At 31.9% G+C, this 14,002-nt stretch overlaps 1 protein-coding gene across 14 annotated transcripts in view; it reads left to right on the top strand.

Annotated features, from left to right (window-relative positions):
- Positions 1–14,002, top strand: part of rg (rugose) — a 677,097-nt gene that overhangs the window by 493,352 nt on the left and 169,743 nt on the right. For all 14 annotated transcript variants that reach the window (XM_066297050.1, XM_066297056.1, XM_066297048.1 and 11 more), the window contains 4 exons: positions 2,002–2,516; positions 2,571–2,823; positions 6,482–6,676; positions 8,260–8,396. In XM_066297050.1, coding sequence (XP_066153147.1) covers positions 2,002–2,516; positions 2,571–2,823; positions 6,482–6,676; positions 8,260–8,396 — 1,100 coding nt within the window. The remainder of the gene's footprint in view (positions 1–2,001; positions 2,517–2,570; positions 2,824–6,481; positions 6,677–8,259; positions 8,397–14,002) is intronic.

Genomic DNA, 14,002 nt, shown 5'->3' with positions numbered 1-14,002 from the left:
AGTGCTATCCTGAATTGAAAAAAAATTCCAAACACTCTACGAATTTTTTTCATAAAATTCGAATCTGCAATAAAAAGTGGGAAATGCCATTTAAAAATTCAAAGTAGCTTCCCATTCTCATCCACAAAAAACTACAGATGAGCACTAATTTTAACATTGTTGCATCCCCCCCCCCCCCCCCCCCCGGAGAATAATTTAAGTTTCCTAATATCTTTTTTTCCTAGAGCGCTTATTATTCGAGATATTAGGATGTTTCAAGTTAAATGTTGCACCCTCTGTACTAACAGGACTCTAACATTAGATCGGCAATCTTATTCTAAGTCAAGTGCAGATGGTTGCCATATAAATGTTTAAATATCAGTACGAATCAGTTACTATTTTGTGTATAATAATATAACATAATACTAGTAAAGTTCATTACATAGCACCTGCCAGCAATTTTTGATTTTGTTCTATAGGTCATTCTAACATAAATGTATTATGTAGGTATTAAGGTCTATGAAGTGAATATATTCAACTAAGCTTTCTCGTCGTGAGTCGCTCAGCAATTACTAGAAATCAGTATTAAACTTGAAAAGAATAATTTCAAAATGAAAAGTGGTTTATCAAAAAACATTTTATATTAGAAGAAAAATTATTAAAACAAATTCAAAAATATAAAAAATGTAAATTTCTCTGAATATGAAATATAAGATAAATAAAAATTTAAGAAAAAATAATAGATTTTGTAAAATTTAATAATCTATATCGCCTTCTCTAGCGATAATACAGGATGTCCGTTTTACGAGCTCAACCATGGGGATTTCATTTGTTTGAAGAGATAGGAGGTCGGTTAAATTAGGGCAAAGTTGCTCATTTTCGAGCTTTACAAGATGTCGTTTGAAGAATTATAAAATTTCCATTACTTCCGGAAAAATACGAAATAAAAAAAAATTTTTTTATTTTTTTCTGGACTCATTTGAAAAGATAATTGAAAATGGCTGGCACATTTCGTAGTCACTTTTTCTCCTCGAATACATGACAGTGTCAAATTTGGTATTCAACGTTTCTATTTTCCGGAAGCATCATCAACTTTATTTTTTCTTATGGGCGCCATCTTGGATTTTAACATTTTTGGATTCATCTTTTTTTCCGATTACGATGATGTATCACATGTTAAGATTCGGACTGGAATGGAAATTTTATAATTCTTCAAATGGCATCTTATAAAGCTCAAAAATTCGCAACTTTGCTCTAATTTAACCGACCTCGTATCTCTTCAAATAATCGAGATCCCCATGGTTAAGCTCGTAAAACGGACACCCTGTATAAGAATGAGTTGGTCGAGTCATGCTCTTTATTAAGTTGTTAATAGCTTTTTGAGGAACATTTCTCTATTCCTTTAAAATTGTTTATTTTAACTGTTCGGCGAGGTAAGAGTTATTTTGACTTGATCCAGTTCTTCTTTTAATCTTATTCCACAAATGTGCAATTAGATTAAGACCTGGTGAACTAGAAGGATGATCTAAAACTGTCACATCTTTTAGGAAAGGAGTTTTTTCACCAATCATAATGGCACACCAAATTATCATAGTTCCTCCTATGCATTTGAAAATAAATCGAACAATTCGAATTCTAACCTGTCTCCCACGACATCTTAAAACACGAAATTCGTGGAGAAAAACCTTATACCTTCACCAAGACTACATCGTAATATTAAACCTGACAGTACAGAAACAAATCTAATCTCGATTAAGTATTAAACATTCGATTTTTATTCACTTGTTAAGTTTTTACAAGATAAATTTTTTTCCCGTAAATACTGAGTGATCCCATATAAGTTTGATTGTGTACGTTAATATAACAAAACAGTTTTTCTTCTCGGCTGACGTATTCAATCAAATGGACTACGAATAATACGTAATGTGTAACATCATGGTCAATACTCTTATTTTCGAGGCTATAGCAAATTTCATTATTACTTTTTTTTAATTGTGAATAATTTTCTTTGTTGGTTGACAGGCGAGAAGCATTTGGCCCAAATCTCAGTTGTTCGAGTCCCAGAAAATGTTCTGCAACCTCCCACCACCCAGGTGTGCCCTGATGACCTCCCAGTAAGCAGCATTGTGGACCACATCTCCCTTCCTACGCCTTCACGGGAAGCGTCTTTAACACAAAAACTGGAAATGGCTCTGGGTTCCGTCTGTCCCCTTTTACGAGAAATTATGGTTGATTTCGCCCCATTTTTGTCAAAAACTTTGGTGGGATCTCATGGACAAGAACTTCTCATGGAAGGCAAAGGGCTGACAACGTTCAAAAATAGCAATTCCGTGGTTGAACTAGTTATGTTGTTGTGTTCTCAGGAGTGGCAAAATTCGCTTCAGAAACACGCCGGTTTGGCCTTTATCGAACTGATTAACGAGGGAAGACTATTATCGCACGCCATGAAGGATCACATTGTTCGAGTGGCTAACGAGGCGGATTTCATACTGAATAGGATGAGAGCTGATGATGTATTGAAGCACGCCGATTTCGAGGTCTGTATTGTATTATATGTATGCCCTTTTTACTTAAGATAGTTTCTCTCGTAGACGCAATGTGCTCAAACGCTAATTGAGCGCAAGGAAGAAGAACGCATGTGTGATCATTTAATAACCTCAGCCAGAAGACGGGACAATGTAACAGCTGGAAAACTGTTGGAAAAAATACGCAATATTTTGTCCAATAAACATGGTGCATGGGGAGCTGCAGATCCAAATGAGTATAAATTAACTGAATTCTGGAAGTTAGACGCCTGGGAGGATGATGCGAGAAGAAGGAAGCGATTCGTTCATAATCCTTTAGGTAAGAATTATAGGTACTTACATACCGTGATTTTATTATTCATTAAGTTAAACTCTTTTAGAGAAATGGTACTTTTGATTTTCTTTTTCCGACTAATAAGTATGATTTGGCTTGTCTATAAAGCTGACCTTTTACTTTTAATTGCATTTTTCAGTAATGCTACTTTCCATTAATTTACAAGGTTGCTCTTCCACAATTATACAGGTGTCTTTCTCAGCTCTGTATAACTAAACTAATTAAAAATGATATTTACCCTTTACTAATGGCTGGGACGTACAAGGTATCCCATATTCGACTCTCAATATGAGAATCTCAGAAACCGTAAGAGATACAGTCAGCTAAAATGACGCAAAGTTGTGTCTTTATTATAACGGGATTACTTTGTTTTTTTTAATTTAAAAAAAATCCAATTACTTTCAGAAATTTCCGGTACAAAACGATAATTGGAATTTTTTTCTGCTGTAAATGACATAGAAACATAAAAATAAAAAACGATTTCTTAAGGCATTTTTCCCGCCCTACAACACGAACATAGTTTTTCAGAAAAAGACATTTCGGTTTTTCAATACCATCATCAGTTTTTTTTTTCCAATAGAGACCTGACCGTTTTTTTTATGAATTCCACTAATCATCGATAATTGACAAACAATCATGTGTCAAACATGCCAATTTTCAAGGCCTAGATAAAAAATATTCATTATCAGGACAAACAATACCTTAATATATTCACATTCTGCATTGGTGCATCCTATTTACTCCACTTTCATGGTAGGAATTGAAAACCCCTATGTCAAAATTGATAGTTCAATAAATTTCAGATAGTGATGACATGACAAGCATGGACGTGTTGCGGTGTTGCGATTGGTGTTATAGAAGCGATCTACTTGTTTATTTTGAAAAATCATTCATTAATGAAAAATTATGGACTATTAGTTAATGTGTTACTATTCGTTACCGGAAAATGAATATTTCATTTCTTTTCTTTTCTCTCTAACGAAAGAAAATGTGATGAGATGGTCAAAATCTACTATTCTTCAAATAAAAATATCGCGGTTCACGATATTTTGAAGATTACCCAGAACGTTTGCAATCACACAGAAGCTATTTCAGATTATTTGATAAAAACCTGCTAACTTATGGTACTTTTAACAAACCAAGAAATCGTTATGAACCTTAACCGGATGCTGATCAAGAAGCGAATATTATCAACGGAGTGAGAAAAACAGTTTTCTTATATAGTATGGCGTAGTATCTTTAACTGGAATAAATGCGATATCAATATGGTTATTTGATTTTTAGCAAAATTACTTAAACACGTTACTTCTTATTTTACTCAATACACTTTTTAGTAGTATTCTGATGCTACAAATATTAACTACTTAGCTAGTATAACAATTACCTTTAAAAGTTTGCATGGAAAGAAGGCTCAAGTGATACGTCATTTTAAAGGTCTTTTCAACCTGAGTGTATCTGGCATACTACTTTTCATCACGGAGCAAAATAATATTAAAAATAAATTGGTTTTCATACTCAAATGTTGTTTATTAAATTTAATTTTTTTTTACAAAATATTTCTGAAATGCCACAACAATCTAATTATTCCTTCAATCCAAAATTCAGTTCAGTTATTCATTTTATTTAATACAGAAAAGAAATACTTCAAGCAAGTTACAAAATTGTGAATAGTGACTTATTTAACTGAATTTCATAAAATCAAAATTTTATTAATAATTAGACAGGGCGACAAAAGTATCTTGATTTCCACCCATCTCATTAATCAAGGAACCATAAGTAAAATTAAAAAAAATTGAAGTCGTGATCATGCGAAAAATATCCCAAAGAACAGACTGCAAAAAATTGATGACGATACGAAAATTGCTGCCCTCTTGGAATTAGAAGAAAATCCGATTATATTAACTCGGCAAGGAGCTCGTAAAAATTTAATCAGTAATACATTCGTTGTGAAAATATTGAAAAATGCAAATATTCGACCTTATAAAATGCAAATATCAAGAATTGCTTAAGGATGATAGAGATCGATGAACTGAATTTTTTGAAAGGATTATGAATGTTGTTCAGCAATTAGATAGATATTTCTAATGAAATCTATTTTGGTTACTTATGAAGGAACTTTTACATTAAATGGACATGCTAATAAACAAAATTGTTAGTATTACACTGCAGTGAACTGAAAAAACAAATGTTTGAGTGGATATCACAAAAAACCAAATGTTGGGGCCAATATTTTGCGATGAAAATTTAAATGACGAACAATATTTAGAAGACGAATTAGTTCTCACATCATCTAATTTGTTTCCTAGTGAAGTAAATCCAGACATACCGGACGAACAAATTTGGTTACAAGAAGATGGAGCAACTTCACATTTTGCTCGCAATGTTCGCTTATGCTTAGATGTAACTTTTTCCAATCGATGGATAGGAAGAAGAGGCTCAATAGAATGGTCGCTGAGATATCTCGATCTCACTTCTGTTAATTTTTTTTATAGGGATACCTAAAATCGAAGGTTTACGATGTGAAACCACATGATATCGATGAACTCAAAGAACGTATAACACAAAAATTTAGGCAAATTACTCCAAATACTTTAGAAAATGTAAGAGATGAGTTATCACCGTTTAGGGATGTGCCAAGAAGTCAACGGTGGACATTTCGAACAGTTGCTGAGTTAAAGGATATAATAATTTGATTGTTTAAAATGTTGAATATTGTTGGTATTATTTTACTCGATGATGGAAACTAATGTCAGATAAACTTAGCTTGAAAAGATCTTTAAAATAATGTATCCCTCGAACCCCCTTTCCATTTAACCTTTTAAGGGTAAATGTCATCCCAGCTGAGGGGGTGACATTTATAGCATTAAAATACCACAAAAATATGTATTAAGTAAAATAAAAATTGACCTGTTTAAATAATTTTGTTAAAAATCATATGCCACGTAGATATCGAATTGGTTCCAATTAAAGTTATCATACTATATAGTATTTCACGCATTATTTACAAAAATAACAAATACTATGTATTTTATTTTTAAGAGTTTTGCGTTTGTTTAAGGTTAAAAACAAACCCCGATTTAAAAAAAAAGGTTAATGATAGTATTAAAAAATGGAATATTCGAAAAATTATTTTCATATTATAATGTGAGAAAAAGTACCTTAAGAAGCTGTTCTACATTTTTATATTTCTATGTAATTTAAGCCAGAAAAAAATAAAGAGAAATTAGCAATTAACATTTATTTTTTCGAATATCTCTGGAAGTAACCAGAATTTTTAAATAATTAAAAAGGCAAAATACTTCTGTCATAAAGACACAACTTCCTCTATTGGCCTCAAACTCTTTATCCTATGGTTTCTGGAATTCCTATATTGAAAGTCGAATATGGAACACTCTGTACATTCAAATTAATGTTTTGATGACAACTCTGTCATCGTCTTTAGAACCTAACAAACAAAAGTAGAGATATGAAACCAAATGATAAACTAAAAAGTATCAGAGGTGAATATTAAAAATATGTAAAAAACTGTGAAAGTTCTTTTCTCAATCGCTCATCGTTCTTCAACGTCGAATTACCTCTTAAGTAACCGATATTAGGAACATATTGTGTTTTATGCAATTATTGTATTAAATAAATATTCCAGGTACGACCCATCCCGAAGCAAGTCTAAAAGCTGCAATAGAACATGGGGCACCTGAAGATGCGCTGTTACAGGCACGTGAAGAGTTCCATGCTCATTTGGCGAATAGCCGAAGTTATCAACAAAATCAGTCCACCGAACTGGTAGATGATAGCGAACTACTAACGGAGGATCGAGAATTAGATAGCGACCTTAATGGTAAGATGTACCGAGGTTGTACAATGTGTGAATAATAGGGTCAATCGCAAGATTTCTCGCTTCACCTCTTCTTTCACATATTTGGGTGGATGCGATAATGAGCTGCTTTGTAAAATTTCTATTATAATACACGTGTAAAATCAAATATAACAACATAAGGTTTTGAATGTTTTTTGTGCATCTTTTGTGCTATTTTTATGCGGTGACCATACTAATTAATTGTACTTCTGATTATCTGTAATCTATATATGGGTTAACATTTATACGAATATCCAATAAGGTCATTAGAAATCTGCTACGTATATCATTTAGGATAGGAACACAATTGTTGATCTGTCTAGCATTTAGAACTCACGTTTTCAAAAACTTGCAAGTATTAGAATTTACTTCTTTAAAAATTATTCTCTCTTCATATTCATTAAAAGGTGACGCTTGAATAAAAACTGAGTTTATGATTTCATTATTTTTGTGCCGGGTAGTTCATTGATAATGGTCGTTGCGTTTATTCCAACGATTATAAATGGTAGAAATTCGTAACAAGAATCTTGTTAAGAAATGTGACCACAAAAAGTTGAGAGTTGTGTTCGAAACTAGTTACATCATAGGAATGGTGAAGGACAATTCTTTCACCCATATCAATTTTTTGATAAACCCTTAATACTAGAACATTTCTTGTCATATTAGGTTTGCGTATAAAATTCGCTATTTTCGAAAAACATTCTTAAAAAATTAGAATTATTACTTTTTTGAGGACTGGGAAATACAGACTATTGACATTAAAACAAAATAACTTGTATTTTCGTGACCACTCTGTAGATTCATTGTGATTTGCTTTTATTTCAAATGTTTTCAAAATGGCGGTTACAGCGGAAGATCTCTGGTATACAGTAGGTGATAAACAAGGAGGAAACAGCTAAAATCAAGTTTTTCCCAAGTATTTCAGGAATAACCAAATTTTCAATAATTTAAAAAGTATGTTAAAGCGCATCTATCTTCAAATATAATCATTCACGTGCTTTACGGAGTCCCTGTGGAGCATATTTTATGCTGAATCTCTCTATGGTATTAAATCGTCAATCGGTGAATCATCAAATTCTCTCGATGAAGGTAGATTACATCGTAAACTAAAGTATGTATATGTAATTAAAAATGTGATGACACATTATAACCGGAAAAAAGAATTTAAACGATTGAATTTCGTGCTATCGAGGCGTTCACCGATGAATAAAAGAAAGCTCTAAATAATAAAATATACATGGTAATATAAGTAGTTATAAAATCTAACACAAATATACATAATATATGTACATAGGAACCACAACCGCATCAAGATAAAAATCGTTTAATTCTGTGTTTGAAGGAATTCGTCCACATTATAAAAACGCATTGATTAGAAAGTCAATAAGTTTAGATTTAAATTTAATAGATAAATATTTAATAGTTGATAAATATTAAATAATATATAGGGTGTTTAATTATTTTTAACCGGCAGGGTACCCCGAAATAAAGTTGTATCAACGGTCAAAAACTTTATTTTTGGAGTTAACCAAAGGAATTACTAATTATCATTTCTCTCATTTCAGGTCCAGTAAATATTAGCACCAAAGCTCAATTAATTGCACCGGGAATTGTTGCCCCTGGTATGGTATCAGTGACGTCAGCGGAGCTATATTTTGAAGTGGACGAAGACGACGAAGAATTTAAAAAGGTCGATAGCGAGGTAAGTTACGTGCTTTTTTGAAGATAGGCATCGTGCACTGTTTGTTTCATACCGGATGTTGACTTCTTGAAGTTCTTCACATAAAATGAGTTTTGAACGGCACCTCCAGAGACTCACTTTTCCATTCCATCTGCTGTCCACATGGCAGGGGCCCCTTGATTATATTTAAATAAATATTTATTTATGCAGTGCGGCCTGTTAGCTTCGTGACCAACATAAGGCACTGCAAAGCTACGGCCCAAAACCAGCTGCCCATAAAATTGCAATCGAAATAATAAAACACGAGAAACGGCTTAAAATCTGCATTCAGAATCCATTCCCATTCTTGTTATCAGGCACATATAAAACAATAAAGTCCTACTCGCCGATTGTTTGCCACCGATAAAAAAATATCTCTTGACTGGGAAATACAACCCCGATGGTTTTAGTCATATCAAAGTGAGTGGTAATATATCCATTATCCTAAAACTTCTACAATTTTTTTTTGCTTGGTTTTACATATTATAAATCCAGAACTTCAGTATTCCCATTCTAGCATAAAATGGGGAGATTAGTGTAATTTTCGTAGCTGTGGTCCACGAATGAAACAAAAAATGAACAGGAAACTTTTGGAGGGTTGGAGGGTTTTATACAGGGGTGGATATAAAAATATGAAAATTTAATTCAGTTTTTTGGAATATCCTAGAAATCATTGCATTTTTTCATCTTGAGACTCTGAGAATATTTCCTGCAGCATTTATTTATTCTGTTAGTACTTATTGATAATTAAAAAAACAACTATTTGCTTCTCTGTGCTATTACGAGGTGTCGAGATAAGATATTCAGTGTCCGGTTTATAAAAAAACATAAATATTTAAATACTCTTCGGAATGTTCCACATCCAAACAACATTGTTGATTAAATTTTGCTAAATTTATTGATATTTACGAAATACTTATAGATTCAAAGATATACTTACATACCTTGTATAAATTAACTAAACCATTTTTTTTCCTAATTCATGAGATGAGGGAAATAACAACAATAAAAATATAGAATATTTAACGTTTACGCCGAAGTGAGTGCATGAATATGAAGTAAGTAATAAAATTACAAAATGGAAATTTATAAGCAGATCTGTTTTGCGGTTATTCCATTCATTGCAATTGATTATTCCAGGTAGATATAGAATTATATTGACCATAAATAACTACAAGATAAAGCGACTAATTAAAGAAATTAAGCAAAACATTTAATTTAATTTTTAAATGTGAGTCAAAGTCAGTGTATGACACAGAAATTGTAAAATGACTTGCTACAGCTGCTCAATTTCCCCTGCTTAATTGCTTGATCAGCGTCCCTTCTCTGCAAAAATGTCGATAATAATATAAACAAATCAACATCTCACTACCTACATCAAGTATTTAAAATGGTGTTCGTCTGCTTTTTTTCCGAAAAAAAGGTTTTTTTTGCCAAATATCTTTGCAATTTGAATTTAACGAAGCGATGGAGATTAATAATTGAAATGTTTTAACAAGTTAATGGAAGTTAAAATTATTAGGCAGTCGATCAAAATTAGTACTCAGGCGAAATTAAGTTGAATCCAAGTTTTATATCCGTATAATAATAAATCTTAATCGTAACGATATTTTAGGTGAAGTACCTCCTGAAAATTTTATATTTTATTACTTTCGAAGTTTTTTCAAAATTAATCTTTGTATTTACGGGACGTCCACCTTATACAGTAAATCTTCATCAACTACCTACTTAGGGGGCGAATTCGAGATGTCAAATATGATAAATGATTGATGTTAGAAATTTGGTTACTGTAAAATTTTATTGCGTATGGCCATATCACTTTATTTTCCATTAGGGCACCGTGGGATTGAAGATTACTCAAAAACAGTACGTTGTATGAAAAGCAATTTCAAATAAAATTTGTCCGGTAAAGAGGGAGACATGTCATGAAGAGAGTGACTTAGCTAAACTGTCATTGTAAGGTCATTTCAACGGCCAACTTTTTTTTCCAAATGGCAACCCAATATTTTTTTACATATCCTTGTATATCTTCAAAAAATAAATTTATCTTATTTGAGCAATTTTTTTAATAGATGTTTTGCTGCAGAGTTATCTTTGATTTTTGTCCAATTTTTGAAATAGTCAAAATTATTGTTTTTTTTTTCTAAAAAAGTTTTGCAATGCATATTCTGTTTAAAACTCATAACAATCCTTTTATCTAATAAAAAAAAAAATTATTTCTATGAACAAAAATATTTCCTCAAATTTCATCTTGTCAGAGTTTATCTTGTAACGAGGTCTATAAGATATCGATATTCTTTTTTTGACAATTAATCTGATTGTTTTATGTGAAATTACTCAAAAATTATTGTTTTCATTTCAAAATTCAAGAATTGAAATGGATCGTTACACCTCGAATGAAAAATTAGAAATGGTTTGATTTTTGAAAAGGCTGGAAGAAATATTAGTCGGACAGTTGAACTTTATGCTGAAAGATTTTCTGATAAAACAGTTCCCTGTTAGGCGATTTTCAACAGCATCGTTAAAAATTTCAAAGAAACGAAAACGTTGAAAAACACTCAATCGCTCCCGAAATCAACACATAAAGGCAATCAAATAATAGTTCTTGCAGCAGGTACCTTTAATCCCCTCGTAAGTTGTCAAATTGCTGCTAACTCAGGAATATCAAAGACGAGTGTCCAAAGAATTTTGAAGTTGACTAAATACCATCTTTACCATATTTCGTTTCATCAGGAACCTCATGGAACTAATTTTGAAAATTAAGTCAATTTTTGTAATTGGACAAGGCAGGAACCAAATCAACATGCAAATTTCTTTTCCAACGTTTTGCGCATTGCAGTGAATTACCATAATCGGCATTTTTAGAGTGCAGTAAACCCATACGGGCTTAGAGAAGTTGAACATCAAAGGCCATGGTCAGTGACTGTAAGGTGCGGTATTATTGGGGAATGCTTAATTGAACCTTTCTTCATTGAAGGACACTTAAATGGAGAAATGTACCGTAATTTCTTGCGTAATAATATTCCGGAATTGTTAGAAAATGTTCTACGTGCGATTAGAGGGGTAATGTGGCATCAACACGACGGTTGTTCATTTTTCTAGAATGTCCCGTGAGGTTTTGAATGAAATATATCCAGATCGATGGATTGGATGAGGCGGTCTAATTAACCGGCTTCCTAGGCCGCCTGATCTGACCTCATCAGATTTTTTCCTCTGGGGTTTTTTGAAGAACAAACTTTATGCGGAAGTACCAACAACTACAAACACCATGAATAGGAGAATTGAAAATGCGTGTCAATTAATAAATGGGGATATGTTGCGTGGAGTAAATAATCCTTTTCGAATAACAATTAAGACGTACTTGGAGCAGGAAAGGCATTTTTTTTTAATATTTGCTTCTGTAAGTTGCTCAAATCAGGATTTTAAGTTAATTGGCCAAATTAAAAAAGAAATCATAGAAATCATTTTGTTTTTATTACACGGAAGGATTATTATGAGTTTTGAACAGAAAACTTTTTTAGAAAAGAAAAATGGAATCATTTCGACTATCTCAAAAATTAGACAAAAATCAATGATAACTCTGCAACAAAACATCTAATAAAAAAATTGTTCAAATAAAATAAATTCATTTTTTGAAGGTCTACAAGGATCTGTAAAAAATACGGGGTTGCCATTTGAAAAAAAAAGTTGGACGTTGAAATGACCTTAAAATGACGGTTTAGCTAAGTCACTATCTTCATGACAAGTCTCCCTCTTTTCCGATCAAATTATATTTGAATTTTTTTTCATACAACGTACCGTTTTTGAGTAATCTTGAATCACAGCTTTAAATGGGGCGCCCTGTGCATCACGCTGATCGCGAATATCAAAGCGGAAAATATTAAGTCGCGTTTCCCAAAAAAGAACGATTTATTAATTTTTCTACTGGTTCTGGATGGTTATTTGAGTAAAACTATCCATAACTTTTCGACTGAAAAATCTAAATAGCCAATGATAAGCTTCATATTGCCATTCCTACGTAGGTATAACGTATATTAGAACCTATCAATAATTTTATAGCCGTGTCCTATTAGGATCATGCAAAAACCATTTAGAAATTTGGAGTATGCTTACGGTTTAAACTTTGCCACAATGTGTTAAACTCGGCAAACGTAACTGTACTTTATTTATGCAGGGGATAACATTTCCACCCCCAAAATTTTTAATCGCTTGTATTAGCATATAGTGACACCAATAATTGTTTTCTTGGGAGCCACTGAAATATACAGGGTGGAGCACCAAGAGCGCCTCGGGGTATTACTTCCATATTAACAATTTGATCGAAAATTGTTTTTAGAGGTGTATGTAGAACCTTACAAGGTACATTTTAAAAATATTTTCATTTATACAGGGTGTATATAAAAAAAGATACATCTCAAACATATGTTTTTTTTTAATGGAACACCCTATATTTTATTAAATATTTGGAATTATAAGAAGAAAATAGTACAAGTTTTGCATAACACACATTGGGCCTAAAACAATCGCTTCTCGAGAAATTTTAGAAAATATAAAAATGCAAGAGTTAAGAAAAATTGTTTTTGATAGGTGAAGTGAGTTACTTGGCTATTATTTTTTTACTATTACTTCTTAAGTACAAACTAATCTACAAACTAGAATGAATTATTTACTAAACTGATATACAGGATAAGCAAAAAGAGTGGTCAAATTTTATTCCCTTATAATTTAACATAACTTTGTTATTTCAAATGGAATATATACATTTTTATGTATTACTTAGAATCACTAATTATCTCCCTTTCAATTGATTCTATAGTGTTCTATATTTATCTTTTACCGTTTTCCCATAATATGAAATTTTATTTAGTTTTTAATAATAACATTAAATAATACAAATTTTTGTCAGGTTATGCCTTGGATTGGTTGCTATCGTTATTAAAGAAAGCTAATTATGTAGGACGAATTTTAAAAGTATTTATTACAGTTTAACGGATTCCCAAAAAAATTTAAAATTTACAGTAAATGTTCGAAATGATGGCCATCATTTTCAATACATAATTGAATACGTTTTTGAAAAGAAAATTTCACTTTTGATAACATGTCTGGTGTTATTTCTTCGAATGCATTTTGAATTCGAATTTTCGTGTCCCCCTTTGTTGTTGGTGGTAACTTGTACACTTCATCTTTAATGTAGCCCCACATAAAAAAATCCATACTGGTAAGATCGGGCGATCTTGCGGGCCACAACTGAGGACCACCTCGCCCAATTCATCTTCGGGGAAACATAGTGTTGAGAACTTCTCTCGCATCCCTATGAAAATGTGTGGGTGCTCCATCTAACTGAAACGACATTTAATAAAATTTCATATTATGGGAAAACGGTAAAAGATAGGTATAGAACACTATAGTATCAATTGAAAGAGAATTAATTAGTGATTCTAAGTAATGCATAAAAATGTATATATTCCATTTGAAATAACAAAGTTATGTTAAATTGTAAGGAAGTAAAATTTGACCACTCTTTTTGCTTACCCTGAATATCAGTTTAGTAAATAATTCATTCTAGTTTGTACTTAAGAAGTAATAGT

This window comes from Euwallacea fornicatus, chromosome 27 (genome assembly GCF_040115645.1).
Source record: "Euwallacea fornicatus isolate EFF26 chromosome 27, ASM4011564v1, whole genome shotgun sequence".
Taxonomy (NCBI): Eukaryota; Metazoa; Arthropoda; class Insecta; order Coleoptera; family Curculionidae; genus Euwallacea; species Euwallacea fornicatus.
This window is presented reverse-complemented; position numbering and strand designations above follow the sequence as displayed.